At 50.0% G+C, this 21,188-nt stretch overlaps 1 protein-coding gene across 1 annotated transcript in view; it reads right to left on the reverse strand.

Moving 5' to 3' along the window:
* Positions 1-19,968, reverse strand: part of ARHGEF11 (Rho guanine nucleotide exchange factor 11) — a 106,509-nt gene extending 86,541 nt beyond the window's left edge. Inside the window, exon 1 of the mRNA XM_075907975.1 lies at positions 18,733-19,968. Coding sequence (XP_075764090.1) covers positions 18,733-18,767 — 35 coding nt within the window. The 5' untranslated portion in view covers positions 18,768-19,968. The remainder of the gene's footprint in view (positions 1-18,732) is intronic.
* Between the last annotated feature and the right edge of the window lie 1,220 nt (positions 19,969-21,188).

Consider the following 21,188-nt stretch of genomic DNA (forward strand, 5'->3'; position numbering starts at 1 on the left):
AACAATGACAGGCCGAGTTTTCTAAACCTTGTATACGGAAAGGTGAAAATAACCTGGGCCTGTTTAGTCCTGAAACAAAGACGATTGAAGAGAGACCTGGTAGTCTTCAGATACGTTAAGGGCTGGCACAGAGCGAAGGCAGTGATGAATTTCTCTCCATGGCCACTAGCGGAAGGACAGGAAGCAGTGGGCTTAATCTATAGTAAGGGAGATTTAGGTTAGATATTAGAAAAATGTTTCTAGCTCTAAAGGTGGTTAAGCTCTGGAACCGGCTTCCAAAGGAGGCTGTGGACCCTCCATCACTGGAGGTTAAGAGCGAGATACACAAACTTGTTTTAGAGATGGGTGAGGTTTACTCGGCCCTTTCTCAGAGCAAGGGGCAGGACTAAATGACTCCTTGAGGTCCCTCCCAGCCCAGCATTTCTAGGATTCCCTCAGCAGAGGGAAGCCACCGCCATTAAAAACCTGGGTTAATTCAGTTCAGCGAGGTCCTCTCTCCCTGGTTCAATGTGCTCTGCATTTAAAACAGGATAGGCCTATTCAAAAATCAGATGCCACGATCAGCATCCCCTTGTAAGATAAGCGCTTAGGCAGCTGCCCAGGAGAGAGACAAATGCCACTCAGCTGATTAGCAGAGAGCCCACAGCCAGCAGCACCTGTTTCTATAGGTGGTGCACATCTGCACATGTCTCGGTGCACATAACAAAAATTATTCTACACATGGATGGAAACAAATTAAGAGGCAACATTGGCCACAACTCCAAACTGATGCCCCCCTATTTTATCACATGCATAATCACTTCATATACTCCATGCCCTGAGAATATTAATTCTCTAGGGCCGGAGGCAAAGACTTCACGTGCGCCCCCACCGCCAGGCCAATCAGCGACTGGGGTGGGGGCACAAGACTGAGGCCCTGCCCCTTCCGGGGCACCTGGCACCATGTCAGAAATTTGTGAAGTGGCCCCCCCTTTAAAAACAATTGCCCACCTCAGCTTAGATCAAAGCAGCAGAAGACAACCAGGCTATGAAAACTAAAAGGGGCTGGGAAATGTGAAACGCAGTATTTGCACATAAGCAGCACAAGTTAAGAGCAACCAAGCCTCATGCGTCAGTGGCAGGGAATGGGCGAGGAGATGGATTACATGAGGATTCCCTGCTCTGTTCATTCCCTCTGTGGCAACTGGCATTGGCCGCTGTTGGCAGACAGGACACTGAGCTAGATGGACCTTTGGTCTGACCCAGTACTGACGATCATGTGTTCTTCGGGGCACGAGCTGACTGCAAGAGGGAAAATCAGGAAGTAACCCTTGCACTAAAGCCGGATGGGTCAGGTGCGAATAGCCTCATGCTCCTAAGCACTCCTGACAGAAGCTGCAGGAACCAAGGGATTAATAAGATCAAATCCTAGATTTGCAAGCTACAGCTTTGTCTACACTTGACATTTACATCAGTATAGCTACATCTTTCATGGGTGGGAAACACCCACCCCTGTCCAATGCAGCCATGCTGACCAAACTCCCAGTGCATGAGTAGCGAAAAAGATTTCTGATAATATAGCTGTTGGGGTATGTAAGGGTTAAATAAGGTGTCTTAGTAGTTGCTACCAGGAAAGCAGACCCTGCTTCTATTGATTTACAGGTTTGTTTTGATGCCTCCTTTCCTGCTTGCTCAGGATAGAGGAGCATGCAGCTATACCGAAGATGTAACTTTTTATCGACTGGCCTATGTGCTAACAATGCTCTCTTCCTTACTGCCTTATCCACTGTGAATTATACATTCAGGGTCACATCTCTCGCACCCCTTGTAAATTGCTGATTCAAGGAGTTTTGTGATGTGAAAACTGCCGACATGAACTAAAAAGCTGTCAACAAGAAACGGGGGCGGGTGTAATTATATTCATCACCTGCCTATTAATAGTCATGGTAGAGGCGTTAACATTACTAAACAAGGATTTAAGGGAAGTGGTGATAGAGATGCGAATTTACATACTCAAATGGATAAAGGGGAGTAACTAGCACCAAAACATTGCTCACTCGGAACAGTGCGTTGGGGGTCCGAAGTGGGACGAATATCTGCAATAAAGAGGTCCGTTTGCTCCATCCACTCCTGGGTCTCCTGTTTCTTCTCTAACAACTGTGTGATGAACAGGGTTCCAGGGGAGAGTTGTGCCTGATCACCACATCTCAATGGATCGCAGGGGTAAGTTGTGTGGGTCCCTTTACTGCTAGGGATTTTATTAACGAAATGGGGGACCTTATGAGAGCATTATACGTTGTTACAAGGTTACTCAGAACATTACGTTACTAGTTAAGCAGTAACTCACTACCTGATAAGCCTAGGCTTATTTGTAGCTTATTGGGTAGTCGACTAGTCACTTATATCCCTATACACAAACATAGGACATCTGGGCTGTGTCTACATTGGCACCCTTTTCTGGAAATGCTTAAAACGGAACAGTTTTCCGTTATAAGTATTTCCGGAAAAAGAGCGTCTACATTGGCAGGATGCTTTTCCGGAAAAGCCCTTTTTCCGGAAAAGCGTCCGTAGCCAATGTAGACACGCTTTTCCGGAAAAAAGCCCCGATCATCATTTTCGCGATCAGGGCTTTTTTCCGGAAAAGACTACTGTGCTGTCTACACTGGCCCTTTTCCGGAACAGTTTTCCGGAAAAAGGACTTTTGCCTGAGCATGAGCAGCATAGTTTTTCCGGAAAAGCAGCTGATTTCTTACAGTAAATTGTCACTGCTTTTCCGGAAATTCAAGGGGCCAGTGTAGACAGCTCACAGCTTATTCCGGAAAAGCAGCTGCTTTTCCGGAATAAGTGGCCCAATGTAGACCCAGCCTTGAAGATGTGTAAAGAAAAAGACCAGGAGGTGTGGGGGCTAATTGAGAAGACCACTCTCCTTGCTAAATTGGCAGTAGAACAAGCCTGTATCTGTGGAAAGGGACCATTCAGCAAGAAAAAAGGATCAGGCCCAGACAAGCTGGCACACAACAGATGAACTATAAAAATTGGCTGGGGGAGGGCATACTGGGAAGAGTAAAGAAGAGAGTACAGGCACAGGGAATTCAGATCCCTGTGAATGGTGGCAATTTGGTATGGTGATAATGTGAGCTATTGGAAGTGTAATTTTGGGAGATAAGCAAGTGATTTAAGGAAAAAGTGAGAAGTTAACTCTGCAGACGGTGGAACAGTTTAATATTGTGTCAATGCTATAGAGGGAAAGTGTTGTAGGAAAAGAATTCTTGGTTTCTGTACAGCCATTCTGATGGAAAAATGGGCCCTTTTCCAATGAAATGTCTGTAAATAATCCAAGCAAAGGGACAATCTGATTTGTGCATCTGTGTAAAAATATAGTGTAAATAAGTAATGGTTTTAGAATCTAACCAACCATTATGATTTGTAAATTTCTGTTCTGTAGGCTCCAAATAAATTGGTTTTTGTTTTGTTTTTAATAACGACATTTCATTCCAAGTTGTAAAACTGACAAGATACTTTTTGTCATACACGGGTAACTAGTGTTGCTTGGCTTTTGGTATTATCTTTAAGGTACCTCAACGTACAACGTTGAATATATTTTTATAAACTAAGTTGTGGCTGTTATTAGGTGCAGCCACAACCAGGAGAATGGGGAGAGATTCTGGATTTCTTGTTTCTTGGTAAAGTATCAAGTAAGAGCCGTAAAAGAAGCATTAAGGGGAAACAATGTTAGGAAGACTGAGCCTTAAGGTGGCTCTGAGTAACCAGACTAACACTTTGATAAAAGCTTCAGTGGGTAGCCGAGTTAGTCTGTACAGGATAAACTTAAAAACAACAAATAGTCTGGTAGCACTTTAAAGACTAACAAAACATGTAGATGGGATCATGAGATTTCGTGGGCACAACCCACTTCTTCAGATGACAGGAGTATTAAGTTATGCCCACGAAATCTCATGATCCCATCTACATGTTTTGTTAGTCTTTAAAGTGCTACCAGACTATTTGTTGTTTGTAAGTTTTTACTTTGGTAAGAGTACATGAAAACTCTATGAGCACCAAAGAAATAGTTATACCTTATGTAAAAAATTAATATGCCTCATATAATGTTTTAGAAGTTAAACTCGGGAAGGAATGTACGCTTTCCTGTAAAATATGCAACGTATATTGTAGAAGGGGAAAAAGAAATGCAAACAAAACATGCTACTTACTTAAAATCTTATTAGGGCTCCAAAAAAGAGCCACAATGGGCTGTGTTTCCTTTTTTTGTTTTTTGATTACTGAGTGTTGTAGGAGCAGAACTTGAAAGTAAAAAAAAACAATCAGAACTCTGGTTGTTCACGGTGTCCCTTCTAAAGCAGAGTCTTTGAGTTGCTGATAACTTTGAATCCAAAAGCAAGCCAGAAAGTGTCTGTGTAAATGCAGGTTGCCTGTCTGGTAGGGGAAGGTTAGAACTGCCCATAAGTGGCAGCGCAAAGGGGTTGCCAATGTTTAATATACCTGGTCAGTTGTTGGGCTCATACTGTAACCCTCCGGAGGAGCGGTTAGCAGGGAGAGTCAAACTGGAGAATAAGGGGGAGCAAGTTAACCCTAAGTAGGGAAAAAATCTGTATGCACAGTGCTGAAATCTGAAAATAGGGATAAAGGGGGTCTGCTTATATGCATAATACCCCTACTCAGAGTTGTTGACTCAAGTCAACAGCGGAAAGGGATCTAGGGGTCATAGTGGACCACAAGTTGAATATGAGTCAACAATGTGATGCTGTTGCAAAAAAAGCAAATATGATTCTAGGTTGTATCAACAGGTGTGTTTTAAGCAAAACTCGTGAAGTCATTCTGCTGCTCTACTCTGCACTAGTTAGGCCTCAGCTGGAGTACTGTGTCCAGTTCTGGGCATCACATTTCAAGAAAGATGTGGAGAAATTGGAAAGGGTACAGAGAAGAGCGACAAGAATGATTAAAGGTTTAGAGAACATGACCTATGAAGCCAGGCTTCATGAACTGGGCTTGTTTAGTTTGGAAAAAAGAAGATTAAGGGGGGACATGATAGCGGTTTTCAAATATCTAAAAGGGTGTCACAAGGAGGAAGGAGAAAATTTGTTCCTCTTGGTTACTGAGGACAGGACAAGGAGTAATGGGCTTAAAGTGCAGCAGGGGAGGTTTAGATTGGACATTAGGAAAAAATTCCTAACTGTCAGGGTGGTCAAATATTGGAATAAATTGCCAAGGGAGGTGGTGGAATCTCCCTCTCTGGAGATATTTAAGAACAGGTTAGATAGACATCTGTCAGGGATGGTGTAGACGGAGCTTGGTCCTGCCTTGAGGGCGGGGGGCTGGACTCGATGACCTCTCGAGGTCCCTTCCAGTCCTATTATTCTATGATTCTACGAATTCCCATGACTTGAACTCGAGTCCGACTTAAGTTGCCTAGGTGACTCGACTTGAGACTCGACTCGGGTTCATTGTTTGTGATTTGAGACTCGACTTGAAACTTGCTAATTTTGTTAAATTGACTTGGTGAAAAAATTGTCCAAAAAAGCCGATATTGATGGCTTGTACAAAAGTGACTTGACATTTTTAAAATTAAGACTTGAGACTCAACTTGGGACTTGACTCGAAAGTGACTTTAGGGACTCGAGACTCAAACGGTAGTAACTTGAGACTTGACTTGGACTTGACAATGACGACTTGAAGACAACACTGCCCCTACCTTTTAATTCACCCAAACCCCCAGGATAAATTAAAGCCGATGCAAACATTTCAGGAAGGTACTGAACACACTGGTCTCAAAGATAAATTGTCTAACAAAAGGCATGGGAAACATCCACTTGTAAGAGAGCTGATGTTTATGTTACTGTTTAATCCTGAGAAAAATGTAATGTTCTGAGTAACCCTGTAACAACATATAATGCATATGATTTTCTTTCGGAAAAGGAAAACCTTTTAAGCATACTAGAATGGTAATTGGAAAGTAGTATAAGAAGGAAACTGAGGCACACCACCTCATTAATTTAATGACTGAACCATGGGATAATTCACCCTAAATTGTTAAAGGGAAGAAGCAATTGAAACCTCCCCTGCTTATAGTACAAAAGTACATGGAAGTATTGGGGTAACTGCAGGAGTCAGCAAGAATACTTGTAAAAGGAGTATTTTAAGATATAATGTGCTACCCCCAATGGGGTAGAAACATTTCCTTTTTGTCTTTCAGAATCTCAGAAAGAGATTCTGGCACCAGCTGAAGAGCAACCAAAAATAACACGGATCTATTGTCATGACAAAGACTGTGTTTTGTCTTGTGGTGTTTGTCTTATTGCTAGCATTGTTGTGTATTGTGTCTGAAAAAAAGAGGGGATACTGCATTAGCTAGAAAAAGATTAATAAGCATGTCAACTGTATTTACAGAAACCAATACTGCAGAAGGAACATCGGATGGGAATCTTACCCTCTCTCTGGATTTCCCTGAACTCTACACGCATGTTCAAAAGCTTCAGAGCGATGGCCAAGTTAGTCTGTAACTGGAAAAACTTAAACAACGAATAGTCTAGCAGCACCTTAATATTAAGGTGCTGCTAGACTATTCATTGTTTTTAAAGTTTTTCTAAAGGCATGGTACCCCCTCTTTACTGGGTATGTCATGTCCCTTTTGGAATAAAGGGAAATTCACTCTAATTAAACCTCCTTCTCTCCCTACCCCTCAACCTCAGACCAAACTGTAAGTTACGCACTTATCTATCCATGGCGATCCACTCCATCCAAAGGCCTGATTCTTAACCCATCAGGTTTGCAAAAATCTATCACCCTGTTCCCCACTGATTGGTAGCTTAGTAACACATTTGCTAATTGTTCCCGTTTACCAAAGTAGGAGGAAAGATGCAGCTATGGGCAATTACGAACTAGGTGGAAAGCAGCACCCGGAGACAGCGATCCTTTAGAGCTACACATGGGAAGGTTGGAATTCCACTTCCCGAATTCAACATCTGTAACATGCTCTGGGGTTACTGGATAGGGAAGGGCAATTGCAGGGTTTTGCACGTAGTTCAACTGATCGCCTGCTGGGGGGTATCATTTTAACCCTTGGGAATATCCCTCATGGATGAACTGGCAAACAGAGGCCTGTGGCCAGGTTCAACAAACCCCGACCAATCACCCTGTACCCCCCTTCAGGATGCCCACCGGGGGTTATGGCCTTCTGGATCAGGACTGATGCAGCCAACCAATTGGAGGAGTACTGGTCCTTCAGGGAAACTGACACACAACCTTGGGGGAACACACATAGGGTCAGTGCATCCTTACCATCTAAGGAATGGTGCCCCCTCCCTTGCTGCCTCTCATAGTCGACTACTCACTAACATCCCTAGTTTTCAATAGGGATATGAATAGTTAACCAGTTAACCGGGAAGCATCACCATTACCCGGGTGATGCTTATGGGTTATAGTCAACCGATGGGGGCTGGAGCAGTCCTCTGCCCATCACGGGCAGGGGGCAGCTCCAGCCCTGTGGGGCCGGCCGCAGGCGAGGGGCACCCCAGTCTGGCCAAAGCAACCCTCGCCCTTGGTGGACCTGGCCTGGTGCGTGGCAGGCAAGGATGCTCCAGCACAGCTGTGCTGGGCAGGGGGGCTGCCCATCCTCGGTTTAATCCAGGGGTGAGCAAAAGGGCCTCCATGGGCTGGATCCAGCCCCGCCAAGTGGGTTGATCCAGCCCACAGAGGCCCTGCCGCTCCCCCGCCCCCAAGCCAATCAGCATCTGGGGGCGGAAGGAAGCGCACTAAGTTTCCTCTGCCCTGTCAAACAGGTTTCCTCTGTCCTCTGCCCTGCCCTGACGGGCCTGGGGGAAGAAGGGGGAGCATGTGAAGTCTCCTCCCACCAGGGGCATGGGCGCCTGGGGGAACCTCTGGGGGAGAGGCAAAGACTTCACCCACTCCCCCACCACCAGACCAGTCATGGTCTGTTGGTGGAGTAGCAGTGAAGTATCCTGGCCCCGCCCCTTCTGCCTGAGGCCACGCCCCTTCTGGAGTAGCCCGGGACCACTTCAAAAATTTCTGAAGTGGCCCCCGATAAAAAATGATTGCCCACCCCTGGTTTAATCGGTGAACCGGTTAAACTTAACATTTAACCAGTTAATTAATTAAATGGGATTTTACATCCCTTGTTTTCAACAAGGGCGCCCAGTTCCTGCCAGCGCCGTGATGGGCTTGCGTGGCTACTGGGGAGGAGGCAGAGACCCACCAAACATGCTGCACAGGGGAGGCCGCTAAGAAGACGTCAGATCGCCATAGCTTTAGTTCACCACTGAGCTCGTCTACAGTCAAAGCAACAGTCCAAAGGTTAAAGTCTCCGCCAACAGCAAACCTGAACATGACTCAGGACTCCTGGGGTCTAGTCCCACCTCTGGCAGGGTGTGCAGACTAGGGAGTTAAAAAATGTGTGCACTTCTTCCAGGAGCTCTCCACTGGGCTGCTGCATTGGGGTCACGGGGAGGTGGGTTCCCCAGTATTAAATGTACACCTGCTGTGAAGGATGCCCCATTCCTGGAGCTGCACAATCAGCCACTACCCAGCTGGCATATTTCTCCTCACATCTTCTAAGCTACGAAGACAAAGCTTTCCAACCAAAGCCAAGAGGGGCTACATTGGCATGTGCTGACATAGTCAAAGTTGACCAGCTCCATGCTCCAGGATTAATCTGTTACTGTCCATTAATGATGTGAGCAAGACACGAGAAGTCACTTTCCCACTCTACTCTGCGCTGATGAGGCCTCCGCTGGAATACTATGTCCAGTTCCGGGTACCACGTTTCAGGAAAGATGTGGACAAACTGGAAAAGTCCAGAGAAGAGCAACAAAAATGATGAAAGGTCTAGAAAACATGAGGTAGGAGGGAAGACTGAAAGAATTGGGTTTGTTTAGTCTAAGGAGACACGATAGCAGTTTTCAAGTACCTTAAAGGGCGTTACAAGGAGGAGGGAGAAAAATTATTCTCCTTAGTGTCTGAGGACAGGACAAGAAGAAATAGGCTTAAATTGCACCAGGAGAGGTTTATGTTGGACGTTAGGAAAAACTTCCTAACTGTCCAGATGGTGAAACACTGGAATAAATTGCCTAGGAAGCTTGTGGAATCTCCATCAGCGGAGATATTTAAGAGCAGGTTAGACAAACACCTGTCAGGGATGAGCTACATGGTGCATGGTCCTGCCGTGAGGGCAGGGGATGGGACTTGATGCCCTCTCGAGTTCTAGGATTCTGTGATTCTATGATTCCCTGTGGGCTTAAGATCACAGAATCCAGCCACTCCAACAGAGCGGAGAAGCTGCTCCAGCATGTGTCAAGTCTCCTAAGGCCATATTTACAATGCTTGGTCCCAGCTTCTTCCTCGGGGAGGAAAAAAGGAAACTTTGTTCTCCACAGCAAGCAATCCAAGAAGGGAAAGCGTCCACGCCCAGCGCTCGCTGGTATGAATGAAGCGGGCTCATTCTTACGAGACAAAGCCGTGCCAATGTCACAGCCATGCGGCCGTCGCCCGAGCGGTACTGTAACCCAGACGAGAGAGAGACGGCTAACTAGGGATTCCAGCGGGTGACGCGAGGCCGGTGCCAGCAGAAGAGGGAAGCAACACGCTGCAATTTGATAGCACAAGCGTCTCTCCCTGCCACGCCATGAACAATCTGCCTCTGTCCCTCAATTACTCGCAAAAGTTACTTCATTTTTCGGGCACAATGTGCCGAGACAGAAGGCTCATTCTAACGGGCTTGCCAACACAGGGTCCTCCCTACCGTACGTGCCAGGGCATGGAAGCTGGCGCTCCAATCAGCTGCAGCAAGAACAAAACTCTGGGCTATTTTGACCCAGCGCAGGAAAGCCAACAAGGGTAAAATAAAACACAAAATGCCAACCCTTAGAGTCCACGTCTCTGCCATTAGACCCAACGGACAAGAATAACCATGTCGTGTACAGCTTCAAGCTCGGCAACCCTAAACGTGGCTGCAGAGCCAGATTTATTTAGTACAATAGGCAGGAGGCTTCAGCTGGGGTATGTAGGAAGCTCATACTGAAACCATGAGAGGCAAAGAAATGCCCAGACCCAAGGCATCCAACGCTGCCACGGTCCATCCAAGGATCTTTACTAACCAGCCCCTGTGATTCTGCTGCAAGGCAAATGGGCATCGCGGCTGCAACAAAAGCACTTGTGCCCAAGGCCACGGCATTAGAGAAGGGATCTGATCCAAGCAGCCCTCAACTCACACAGCTACCCCTGGAGAGAGCAATAAGATGATGGGGAGGGTAGAAACACAACCCTACAACAGAGTGGCCCAGGGGGGACAGAGCACTGTCTGGGATGCAGGAACCCTGACTCTGCCAGTGGTCTGCTGGGTGACTTTGGAAAAGTCCCCCCGCGCTGTGCCTCAGTTTCCCCAGCTGATAAATGAGAATGTCGCTCCCGACCTTTTCAAGTAACTGAGATCTGCTGAACTGTACTATACAAGAGCTAGGTTTTTACAGGTTGGATCTCCCTAGTCCAGCACCCTTGGGACCTGAGTTGTCCCGGACCAGGGAGCTTACTGGAGCAGGGGAAGTCAGTGCTCCCCTGCTGGCTGCCCCCCTCCTGGGCTCCGCTCCTTGGGGCTTCCCGGCCCTGCCGCTGACCCCCTAACCCTGGCCCAGCATGGCTCCCCACTCTGTTGCCCATCCACTGCCACAGGATGTTCCCCAGGGTTCCTGGCTGGGGCCACCAGCCCCTGATGCTGTCAGGGGTTCCCCAGGTGGGGCACCCCGCCCTGCTGCTAGGGCTGGCCCCACTGCCACTGGGGCTTCTGGCCACCTGCCTCTGCCAACCCAGTCACCCGAGGGTCTGCCAGGATTTCTGGCTGGAGCCGCCCAGCCCCCGACACCTCCACTGCAACCAGGGGTTCCCCGGCTGGGGCTCCCCAGTCACCTTGCCCCGCCCTGGCCAGGACAGGGCTGCCCAGATGCTCCCTAGCCCCTGTGCTGCTCCCACCTCCAGGGCTCTTTGGTCCAGCAACATCTGTAAACCCTGCTGGACCACGGATGTTGCCGGACCAGAGAGTCCCAGATTTGTGAGGTTCAAGCTGTATCATCTTTCCAGTAGTAATTGTGGTCTGGAAAAGAAACAGACCCTTACCCCTGTTTCAAAGGTAAGTGTATAGACTAAAGGACCCACATTATAGGCCAGCCAAAGGAACCACTGGAAAGGATATTTAGCAAGCAAAGCCCATAATATGGCTTTGATCTTCCACGGGGCCAGCCTCTCTGGTCCCCACAGAACCCCACTGACCCACAACTGAAATACCGACAGCCCTTGTGCTGGGATGCCTGATCAAATTCACGCACCGTGTAATTATTCTTCCCCAGTCCTCCATGATAGTCCATGCAGGCTTTTGCCAGCTCAGCACAGCACCAATGCCTGTATGTACCTAAATCCACCCCCGAAATGCAGTCACTTCTGGGGTGGAGAGCAGCAAGCCACTGGTACAGAGCACGAGTAGTTTTCTGAACCAATCTCGCATTCGCCGACAAAAGAATCATTTCCGCATCCCTCTGTCATGCGCTCGACCACCTGAGCATGGGGGCAGGGGGGCAAAATCTTGTTCTATTCAAGTCTCCTACACTGTAACCAACAGGGAGCTGAATTCCTCGGCCTCATAAGGACGAGAAGCTGAGCGGACCAGGTGCAGCTTTGACCCCGTGATTCCATGGAGACTGCGACGTAACTTGCTCAGCCACCTCCTCCGACGCTTGTCTGCCACAGACAGTAAATCTGATTTGCTGGGCTGGAGCAGAAGTGAGCGGCTTCCTGCGGAGATTTAACGAGCAAGGTTGCAGGGTGCTTTGCGGACGGCACAGCCGATTACTCTGCTTCCATTAGCCTGCGAGGGACTGACACCCACAGAGGATAAAAGGGCAGAAATCCTTTCCTCCTCCTTATCCACCCACTGGCAGCCAGTCCCCCACACCCCGCAGGAGAGCTGCTTTTCAGCCCTCTCCCTCCCGAGATGGGGAGAAATTGCAAACTCACCGGGGCACAAAGGTTCCTGGCAAACTCCAGGGACGTGACAAGCAAGAGGCATTTGAATAGCAAAAGAACAAACCTTGTTATGTCTCCTTTCTGGTTTTGGCCACATCTTCCCTTCCCTGTAATGAGGAAGCCATGGTGGTGTAGGGGGAGAGTATATTTCTCCTCTATAACACAAGCCCTCGTCTCAAGGCAGCATGACCTAGCTGGCTGAGCAGGGGCTAGGAGCCAGGACTCCTGGGTTCTAATCCCAGCTCAGGAGTCCCGCGCTCTATTCCCGCTTCCAAGAAGGAGTGAGGCCTAACGGCCAAGCCAAAATTTCTGCTTCTACGCAGGTTCCGTTTGTGACCCTGGCAACATGGCTTGGAGCAAAGGGGTTTCCCCGTTCGTCTGAACACCAACACAAAGGAGTGCTAACCCAAACCAAGCTCGGAAAAGTCCTGAGATCCCTGGATGAAAAAACAGGATGCCAAGGCTCAGAATTATCACATGACATGGCCATGCCTGGCTCCGCCCCAGACGCCTCAACCCAGACAGCTGTGCTGTCAATGACAGATGTGAACATGTCCCCATTTACATGATGAACCTGGGTTCATCAGTTAATTCTTATGGTTCAATGCAGCACCTCAACCCACTGCCTTGTATCGGGGCAGGCAGGAGCTGGCACGCGTGTTCGGGAAAGTCACATCCCTGCACGGTGCCTCAGTTTCCCCAAATTTTAAGTTGGCTGCCCGCAAGCACCGGCTCCTGCCTGGCTCCCCTGCGTGTAAACGTGTAACTGCTGCAAATTTCAGCAGTTACACATTGCGTTTAACATCCCTACTATCAATGCCTCACTTTTCACCTGTACTAGCCCATGCCTGCGGGGCACAGACGGCATCACACACACCCCTCACCATCAGGGCCCAACCAGCACTGAGAAGGATTAGCCACGATGGCCAGAGATGCCACACCGTGCTCTGAGGGTCCCTCTGTTTGCTGGGAGTGGACCACTTTGCTGCTTCCCTGTTCTGCTCATTCCCGCTGGGGCACTGGGCAGCGGCCACTGCTGGAAGACAGGATCCTGGGCTACACGGACCTTTGGGTTGACCCAGTCTGGCCAGATGTTCTGGAACCGCTCTGCTTGAACTCCCTAGGCTCGCTGTGCCCAGTGCTCCGCAGCCAGGCTGAACACGCACCTGTCAATATTTTGTTCGTACAGCACCTCATCCCGGTCTGTGTCGAGGCCTTCCACGCACGAGAGCAGTACAAACGAGGGATGTTCAATGTCGGCGAATTGACTAGTCGAGTAACCTCATGACATGTTCTCGGTTAGTCGACTAGTCTACAGCCTCTCGGAGGCGGGGCCAGCAGCACAGGGTTCCACATGGGAGCTAGTCCGCAAGAGGAGCCAATTTAAAAACCAGCTCCCTTCATGGACCACCTGTCGCCTTGTGCTTCTGAGAGAGAGGAAGCACGGAGTGTGGCAACAGTCCCTGCTTGGGCGGGGTCTGAGTTCCCCGACCTGGCACGAGCCAGGCTGCCCGCCCGCCCAGCACCTAATGCACTTTAAATGCAGAGCCGCAGCAGGCATAGGTCCCGGACCCAGCGTGAGCCAGGACTGAGCCAGGCTGCCCGCCCGCCCAGCACCTAATGCACTTTAAATGCAGAGCCGCAGCAGGCATAGGTCCCGGACCCAGCGTGAGCCAGGACTGAGCCAGGCTGCCCGCCCACCCAGCGCCTAATGCACTTTAAATGCAGAGCCGCAGCAGGAGTAGGTCCTGGATCTGCCACAAGCCAGGGCCGAGCCAGGCTGCTGGCCAGCCTGCTAAAAAATTTACTAGCGGGGAGAGTGGGAGAAGGAAATGTGTATTGTCTAGAGCAGTGGTCCCCAACACGGTGCCTGCGGGGCCATCTGTGTGCGCCCGCCAAGTGCTCGGGGCTGGCCTGGCCCCGGGCACGTGGCGCACGGTAAGCGCCGGCCCCAGGAGCGCCGCGGATTGGCCACCCCCGCTCTGGGCATGCGGCGCATGGGGGGAGCGCTGGCTCCAGGCACGTGGCCTGGCCCCCGGGCACGCAGCTCTTGGAGGGGGCACTGGCCCCGGGCGCGCGGCTATGGGGGGGCCCCGGTCCCGCCCCGCCCTCTGGCGCCCAGCGGACGAACGGCCACGCTCCCTGGCGCCCGGCAACCTTAAATGGTTGGGGACTACTGGTCTAGAGCAGTGGTTCTCAACCGTGGGCCATATGGCCCCCCAGGAGCCACGCCCTACCTCTAGGGGGCCACATGGAAAAAACGGAACATTAGGTAAATGACGTACCTTGTTTTCCATCTCACAGTGGCTATGAGGGGGGCCACAGAGGTAAACGAGGCTCAGAAGGGGGCCATGAGCAAAAAAAAAAGGTTGAGAAAAACTGCACTAGAGCATTAACCTATCAGCTTTTGCTCCTCGGTTAACTGACGACACTGTTGCATCCCTAGTACAAATTACAACCAGCAAGGCGCTTGCTATCCCAGCACAGACAGGAGATGCCAGGGGAAGGACCCCTGGCTCTCTAGCTAAGGCATCTCCACTAGGCTGCTTCAGGAGGGGCGCCGCCCTTGAACCGTGCACTGACATTTTCCATGCCAAGTGCCTGCTCCCAGCACTACTGCAACTGGCCTCGCCTGTCGGGGGGAAGGGCCCAGTCTGCAGTGCAACTGTCAGAAGAGACTTGAGCAAGACCTGCAACACTCCTGCTGAGCAGACAGGCTTTTGTGGGCCTGGATGGAGGGGCCTCCAGCGTAAAGGATGGTGGCTCCCAGTTAGCTAAACAAAGCTGGCCCCACTCCGCAACCCGGTGCCTGCTCGACAGGGGAAAGGCGGCAGATACAGCCCCTCCCAGCACCCCGTTGCTCGCTGACACATGATTTTTCGCTCTGGAAGCCCCCAGGTCAATCCCCCCTGTGTCCGCCATCCCATAAGCAGGGCCTTTTTCTGAATTCAACCCGCCGCTAGCCTCAGTGGCCTGGGATGGGTGTCTTCAGATCAGAGGAAGGATGTAACTGACGTGCCAGCATGCATTACATCAGCAGGGACACACAAAACAAAACAAACTAACCTTCCCAGGGCCCATACGGATGCTAGGAACATCCGACAGTCTGGCCTGGAGGGAAAGCCTCAGACCGCCTGCTCCCCACAGCTACGGGGATTCCCACCGGGTCGCTGTCCGTGTAACCTGCTCAGGGCCTCTTCTCTCAGACACCTGTGGCTAGTCCCACCCTGCTTTTGGGGGAGGGACCCCAGCTCTTCCCCCAGCATCAGGGCTTGCTGCCTGGGGAGCTGAATCTGGAAACCAGCCTGCTGTTCTACAGGCCAACGTGCAGAAGTCATCAGGAATGATAAAATGAATTGCCCTGGCAACTGCTAGACAGCCACCAGCCTCCCCTATCAGCTCCCGATTCCCCCAGCTTCTTGGTTCCGGTGGGGACTGAGGACGAGGGAGGATCCTGCTACTCTACTCCATTTTGGGGTCTTGTCCTTTTCCCTGTAAACAGTTGCTGGGCCTTTTCCTGCAGCCCCCGCTGTCCTGCCCATCACACAGCTCTCAGAGAGCCAGAAGGTGATGGTTCCCTTTTCAGTTCATTCCCTCCGGGGCACCTGGTATGGGCCACTGTTGGAAGACGGGATCCTGGGCTAGATGGCCATAGTGGGCCAGACCAAAGGTCCATCTAACCCAGGGTCCTGTCTTCTGACAGTGGTTAGACAGCCCCAGCTTCTGACCGAGGTGAGGGTCACCATCCCTGCCCATCCTGGCTAATAGAAATTGATAGACTCCATGGCTGCATCTAGACTGGCAAGTTTTTCCGCAAAAGCACGGAAAAACTTGCCAGCTGTCTACACTGGCCGCTTGAATTTCCGCAAGAACACTGTCGATCTCATGTAAGAAATCAGTGCTTCTTGCGGAAATGCTATGCTGCTCCCGTTCGGGCAAAAGCCCTTTTGCGCAAATGCTTTTGTGCAAGAGGGCCAGTGTGGACAACGTGGTATTGTTTTGCGCAAAAAAGCCCCGATGGTGAAAATGGCGATTGGGGCTTTCTTTTGCAAAACCTCATCTAGATTGGCACGGACGCTCTTCTGCAAAAAATGCTTTTGCGGAAAAGCGTCCGTGCCAATCTAGACGCTCTTTTCCGCAAATGCTTTTAACGGAAAAACTTTTCCGTTAAAAGCATTTGCGGAAAATCATGCCAGTCTAGACGTAGCTCATGAATTTATCTGCCTCTTTTTTGTCCTAGTCTTTACAACCTCCTCTGGATCAGACCAAAGGTCCATTCTTATGAGCACCAGCCAAAGCACGGGGGTGGCCTGTTGCCGCTGCAAGGTTTTCATCCTAACTGGGACGGCTAGTTAGAAACGGGAGAGCTGCAGAAATGTACAGCCTAGGGTTCACCCTGGCCAGGAAAGACTCCCATTTCCAGGTGAGGCTTCAAACCTCCAGCTGAGCACCCCCAGTCTGGCCCATGCTATTACCTGCCCGGGGTTGAGACCTCGCCTCTAGCAGTGATTTCATTTGCCGGCAGGAACCTGGGTACTATGGCAATGAGAACAAGAGAAATGTCATTAACTGGGTAAATGAATCACCAGGCCCTAAGTTATCAGGGTTTCATACCTCCCTAATCAAAATCGGTGTTTGTTCTAATACAAGGAGGAGCTCAACGTGAGCGGACAGAGAAAAACCAAGGCTGTGTGCGTAGCCAATATACCTCAGGGAGCTATGAAGCCACCTTCCAGAGGCAGCCATCAAACACACCAGGGCCACAGTGTGCCTACAAGCCCCTTCAAACTCTAGCAGGGAGAGCCAAGGTCTTAATTAGCCCTGCAGGTGCAACAGAGATCCTAGGCACTTTTCATAATAAGGGGTTTTATTCCTCACTTTGCAACATTGGCTGTTGACAGCCTCCACCCTAGAGGTAGATGCATTGCAGTGTAAACTCCCAACACTGCAAATCTGGTCTACACTTAGAAATTATGTTGACCTTTCTACGGCCATTATAGGTTTGAAAAGTTCACATTCCTGACCACCCCAGTTCTTTCAACTCCCCCAGTGTGGCTACACTGACAGAAAAATTCTGCGGACCTAGCTACTACCACCCGAGGAGGTAGATTAGCTGCATGAACTGAAAACCCCATCCAGCCTTGTAGGAAGTGTCCACACTGCAGCAGTTTAGCGGTAGCACTTCTAATGTAGACATGTTCTTAACTAGCTAGATTAGTGCTTGCTACTTGCTGTAGTAAATATTACACCTGCTAGGAAGAGCCTATAATTCCCCAAGCACAGGCGGGATTAGGGATGTGAAAAGTTAACCGGTAAGCATCACCCGTAACAGGCGATATTTACTAGTTCCTTGGGGGGGAGGGGAAGCACTCCAGCCCGGAGCAGCCCCCCTCGATTTGTTAACTGGTTAACCAATTACAGGAATTTTACATCCCTAGTGAGGATTCTCAGAAGGTGAAAAGTGTTATTTAAAAAAATGCACCATAATATTCATTAGCATTATTCACTTTTAGAAATCACATTAGAGACTAAACTGCATGGACCAGTTCCTGCTTTGGGTGGTATTTAACAAATCTGAAAGTGTGTGAATGATAAAATCCTCTGAACAGAGCTGAGCAGCACAGAAAGGCCAAAAAAAAAATCCCCCAACCCATAGAACCCAAGCATAGAGACTGCACTAAAATACCTGCTTTATCTCACGTCTTTCCACACGAGAGGATATTAAACAAATGACAGCAGTGAAAGGCGAAGACTGCATTCCAGGAAAGAATAAGGGTAGTGTTTTCTGCAGGGACTTTTGTTTTGGGAAGGTGGGGGAGTAACCCACAATGTAGTTCTCTCCCCTCTGTTTCAATCCCATAGCCTTCCCCAGCCAGCACGGCCGTGTCCCAATCCATCCTATTAACACCACCCTACTGCAGCAGCTAGCCTCGCAGCCTGCGCCCCATTTGCCCCCACTCAATCGGCCAAGTGCTGTTGGAACAACCCTACCACAGAGTCCCAGTTGCCAGCTGGGACCCCAGACCCTAGAACCATGCTAAAGGGGGTTATATCTGCAGTCAAGAGTCCCATTAACCTTCAATGGGCGCCTCGCCTGTGTGAGGACTGCAGGATCAGGTACGGACATGGCGCATGAGAGAGGGAGGAACTGATTTAGGTAATTTACCAAGTGACCATAGTCTGCAGAGGAACCTGGGTACCATACATGGAATAATGCCCATCCTAAACTAGGCCCAACCACAACCCACTGCAGTCCGCATAGGAGATGGAAACAGAGGAAGCTGGAGGATGGGGAGGGAGGAGGAATGATCCACACAGAGAGCAACTTGCACACCGAGAGCACAATTATTTAGAAGCATTTTTATATAGAAAAACCACACACACAAATTGCCAGTGTGGACTCAGAGCAGACAAAACAAGCTAACATAGGGTATTTCCCCAAGCTGGAAATCCTCACAACCCCACACGCCAGTTTCTCCCCCTCTCTTGCACATGCACATACAAACACCCTCACACAATTTGTGTAGCACCATTGTTACCCCCCAACAAGTCCTCCCCCCATTTGCATCACCCTCCAATCCGCAACGTAGCCAGTTTCCTCAATTCAAAACAAGCCCTGCCCAGATAAAATGAATCAAAATCCCAAAGTGGCATCACTACATTTTATATTCAATCATAAACATTAAGAGGGGAAAAAAACAGCACACTTACCTGTCTAGTGCACTCTGCGGAGGCCTCACACTCATGATTCTCTATGTCTCCTTCGTTGATCTAAAAATCCAGGTTCCCTCTGCTTTCTTAATTTTAAAATTATACCCTCCAGAAAAAAAAAATTTCCAGACGAGGAAAGCTGTTCAAGATCCTGGAAGCTGCAGGTCCATCTTGAGTTTGAATCTGAACATAGTCTTTTTTTTTCTTTTCTTTTTTTTAATTTTTCCCCTCCTGTTTTCTTCTGAAAAAAACTAAAACACACACTTGCCTTTTGATTACGCCCCAAAATAGTCTTCTCAAGGTTACAGATGCTGTCGGGAAAAAAATAATGGAAACAAAGCAGTTTTTCTTCAAAATATTAAAGTCTTAACTGCAAAACATAGATAAAAAACATCCTTATAATCCAGTTTTAACAGCTGTTCTTCTGTTTGCAGGACAGAGACTTAAAAAAATTCAATAAAACCCCCAGACTAATACTTGAAAAATTATAACAGGGAAAAAATAACAAGAAGCTTAAATTCTCCAACAAACTGGCAGTTCTTTTAGGGTAACAGCCTCCTGGCTATTACTGAAAAATAAATACTTAATACAAATCACACACTAATATGTACACTATTTCTGAGTCCAGTTCAATCTTGTAAAATTAAATTAAAAAAAGATTTCCTAGGGGGGTTTTTTAAACTCACAAACTGCATGTTAAGGTTCCTAAAACTTGACACAAATCGGTTTCTTCTTTAAAAAAAAAAAAAATCCAACAAATCCTGAAAATCCAACACCAGCTCCTGCGAACCCAGCTTCCGGAAACAGCACAGCAAAACAAAACCAAAAAAAATCCACAAGCTCTCTGAAAATAAATGGCAATTCTTTTCTTTGGGTTGCTCAATTAAAAAAAAAATAGACACTCTTCCATGACCACCTTTCCAGGCCTAAGGGGCTGCTTTCTTGAATTGAACTCTGCCTCTGAACCCAAATGTCCTTCTCCTTGCAGCCTAAAAGCAATCAGTCCCTGCAAAAAAAAAAAAAAAATCCTCCTCTCCACGAAATGGAGAAGTCTTTTCCCTCTTTATTCCTCTTCCTGCCTTTCCCCCCTGCCTGAGCCTTTCAGTGGGAAGGAGAGAGGGAGCAGGGAACACATTCTGCACCAGTGCTTGCTCTGAGCTAGCTGGCAGAGCTAGTTTGCAAGGTCCCTGTGCAGCCAGATCTCTTCCCCTCCCGCCTCCTGTTTTCCTCCTTCTCTCCCTGCATGAAGTGGCAGGGAGGAGGGGGAAAGCCCAGCTGAAAAGCCTGCCCCTGGCTGGCTGGATTAGGGTTGCTGAGCTGGGGGGGGGGGGGGCTTCTGCACCCTTCTCTCTCTGCTCCTGGCTCCTTCGCCCTCCCAGCCCCTGGAAAGGCTGGGGGGTGTGGGGGGGTCTGATCCAGCCCCCTGCAGCCCTGGGTGCCAAAGCCAGGTCCCTGGGCTGGGGAGGGGGAGAGCGGCCAGGGAGCGGCCTAGCTGCAGCTCTCAATCCCCAGCCTTTCCCAGCCCTGCCTCCCCTCCTCTGCAGAGCCTGCCCCCAGCTCCCTCCCTCTCCCAGAGGGAAGGGAAGGGGGGGGGAGGAAGGAGGGAAGGTGGCACAAGGAGGGGGCAGCCTTTTCCCCTGCCCTGCTGGGGCCAGCTCAGGCTGCTGCAGGAGGAGGGAGAGGAGCTGCCTGGTGCCCCCCCCCAGATAATCCCCCCTCCTCCTGAGCAGGCACAGCCCCCCACTCCTGTTCCTGGGGGGCCCCCTGCCCTCACAGGCAACCCACTCTTCCTGTTCCTGGTGTCCCCCTTCCCCTGCAGCTAAATCTCTCCCCCTTCTGCTGAGCAGCACAGCCCCCCCATTCCTGGGGGGTCCCCTGCCCTCACAAGCAACCCACCCTTCCTGTTCCTCATGCCCCCACCCTCAGAACCTCCCTCCTGTTCCTGGGTGTCCCCCACTCTCACAGCCCTCTGCCTCTTCTGTTTCTGAGGGGGGGGCTGCCCTCACAGCCCCTCTACCCCTGAGCGTCCCCCACCTCTCACTGCCCCCTGCCCCTCTTGTTTCTAGGGATCCCCCCTCCTGTTCTTATTCCCTCCACACCGCCTTGCCCCTCCTGGGGGTACCCCCTCTTATTTCTGGGGGTTCCCCTGCTCTCATAGCCCCCCACCCCTTCTGATCCTAGCCAGTCCCCAATCTCAGTTCCCCACTTCCCCTGGGGTCCCCTAGCTCTGGGGAGCTAGAAAGGGCTTCCCCCACTTTCCCTGGGGACCCCCCTTTTTTCTCTGCCCTTGAGGGAATCAGAGAGGGGTTTGCATTCACATTCACAGACCTCCCCACTCTCATGTACGTGCCTCCCCCACAGCCCGCAGCAGCTGCTAATGAGGCCTCTGAGGAGAACAGGAAACAGCCTGGTTCCTGGGATTCAGTGGGGTGACTGGGTTACCCCAGGGGCGGGGC

This window comes from Pelodiscus sinensis, chromosome 24 (genome assembly GCF_049634645.1).
Source record: "Pelodiscus sinensis isolate JC-2024 chromosome 24, ASM4963464v1, whole genome shotgun sequence".
In the NCBI taxonomy this organism is placed as follows: domain Eukaryota; kingdom Metazoa; phylum Chordata; order Testudines; family Trionychidae; genus Pelodiscus; species Pelodiscus sinensis.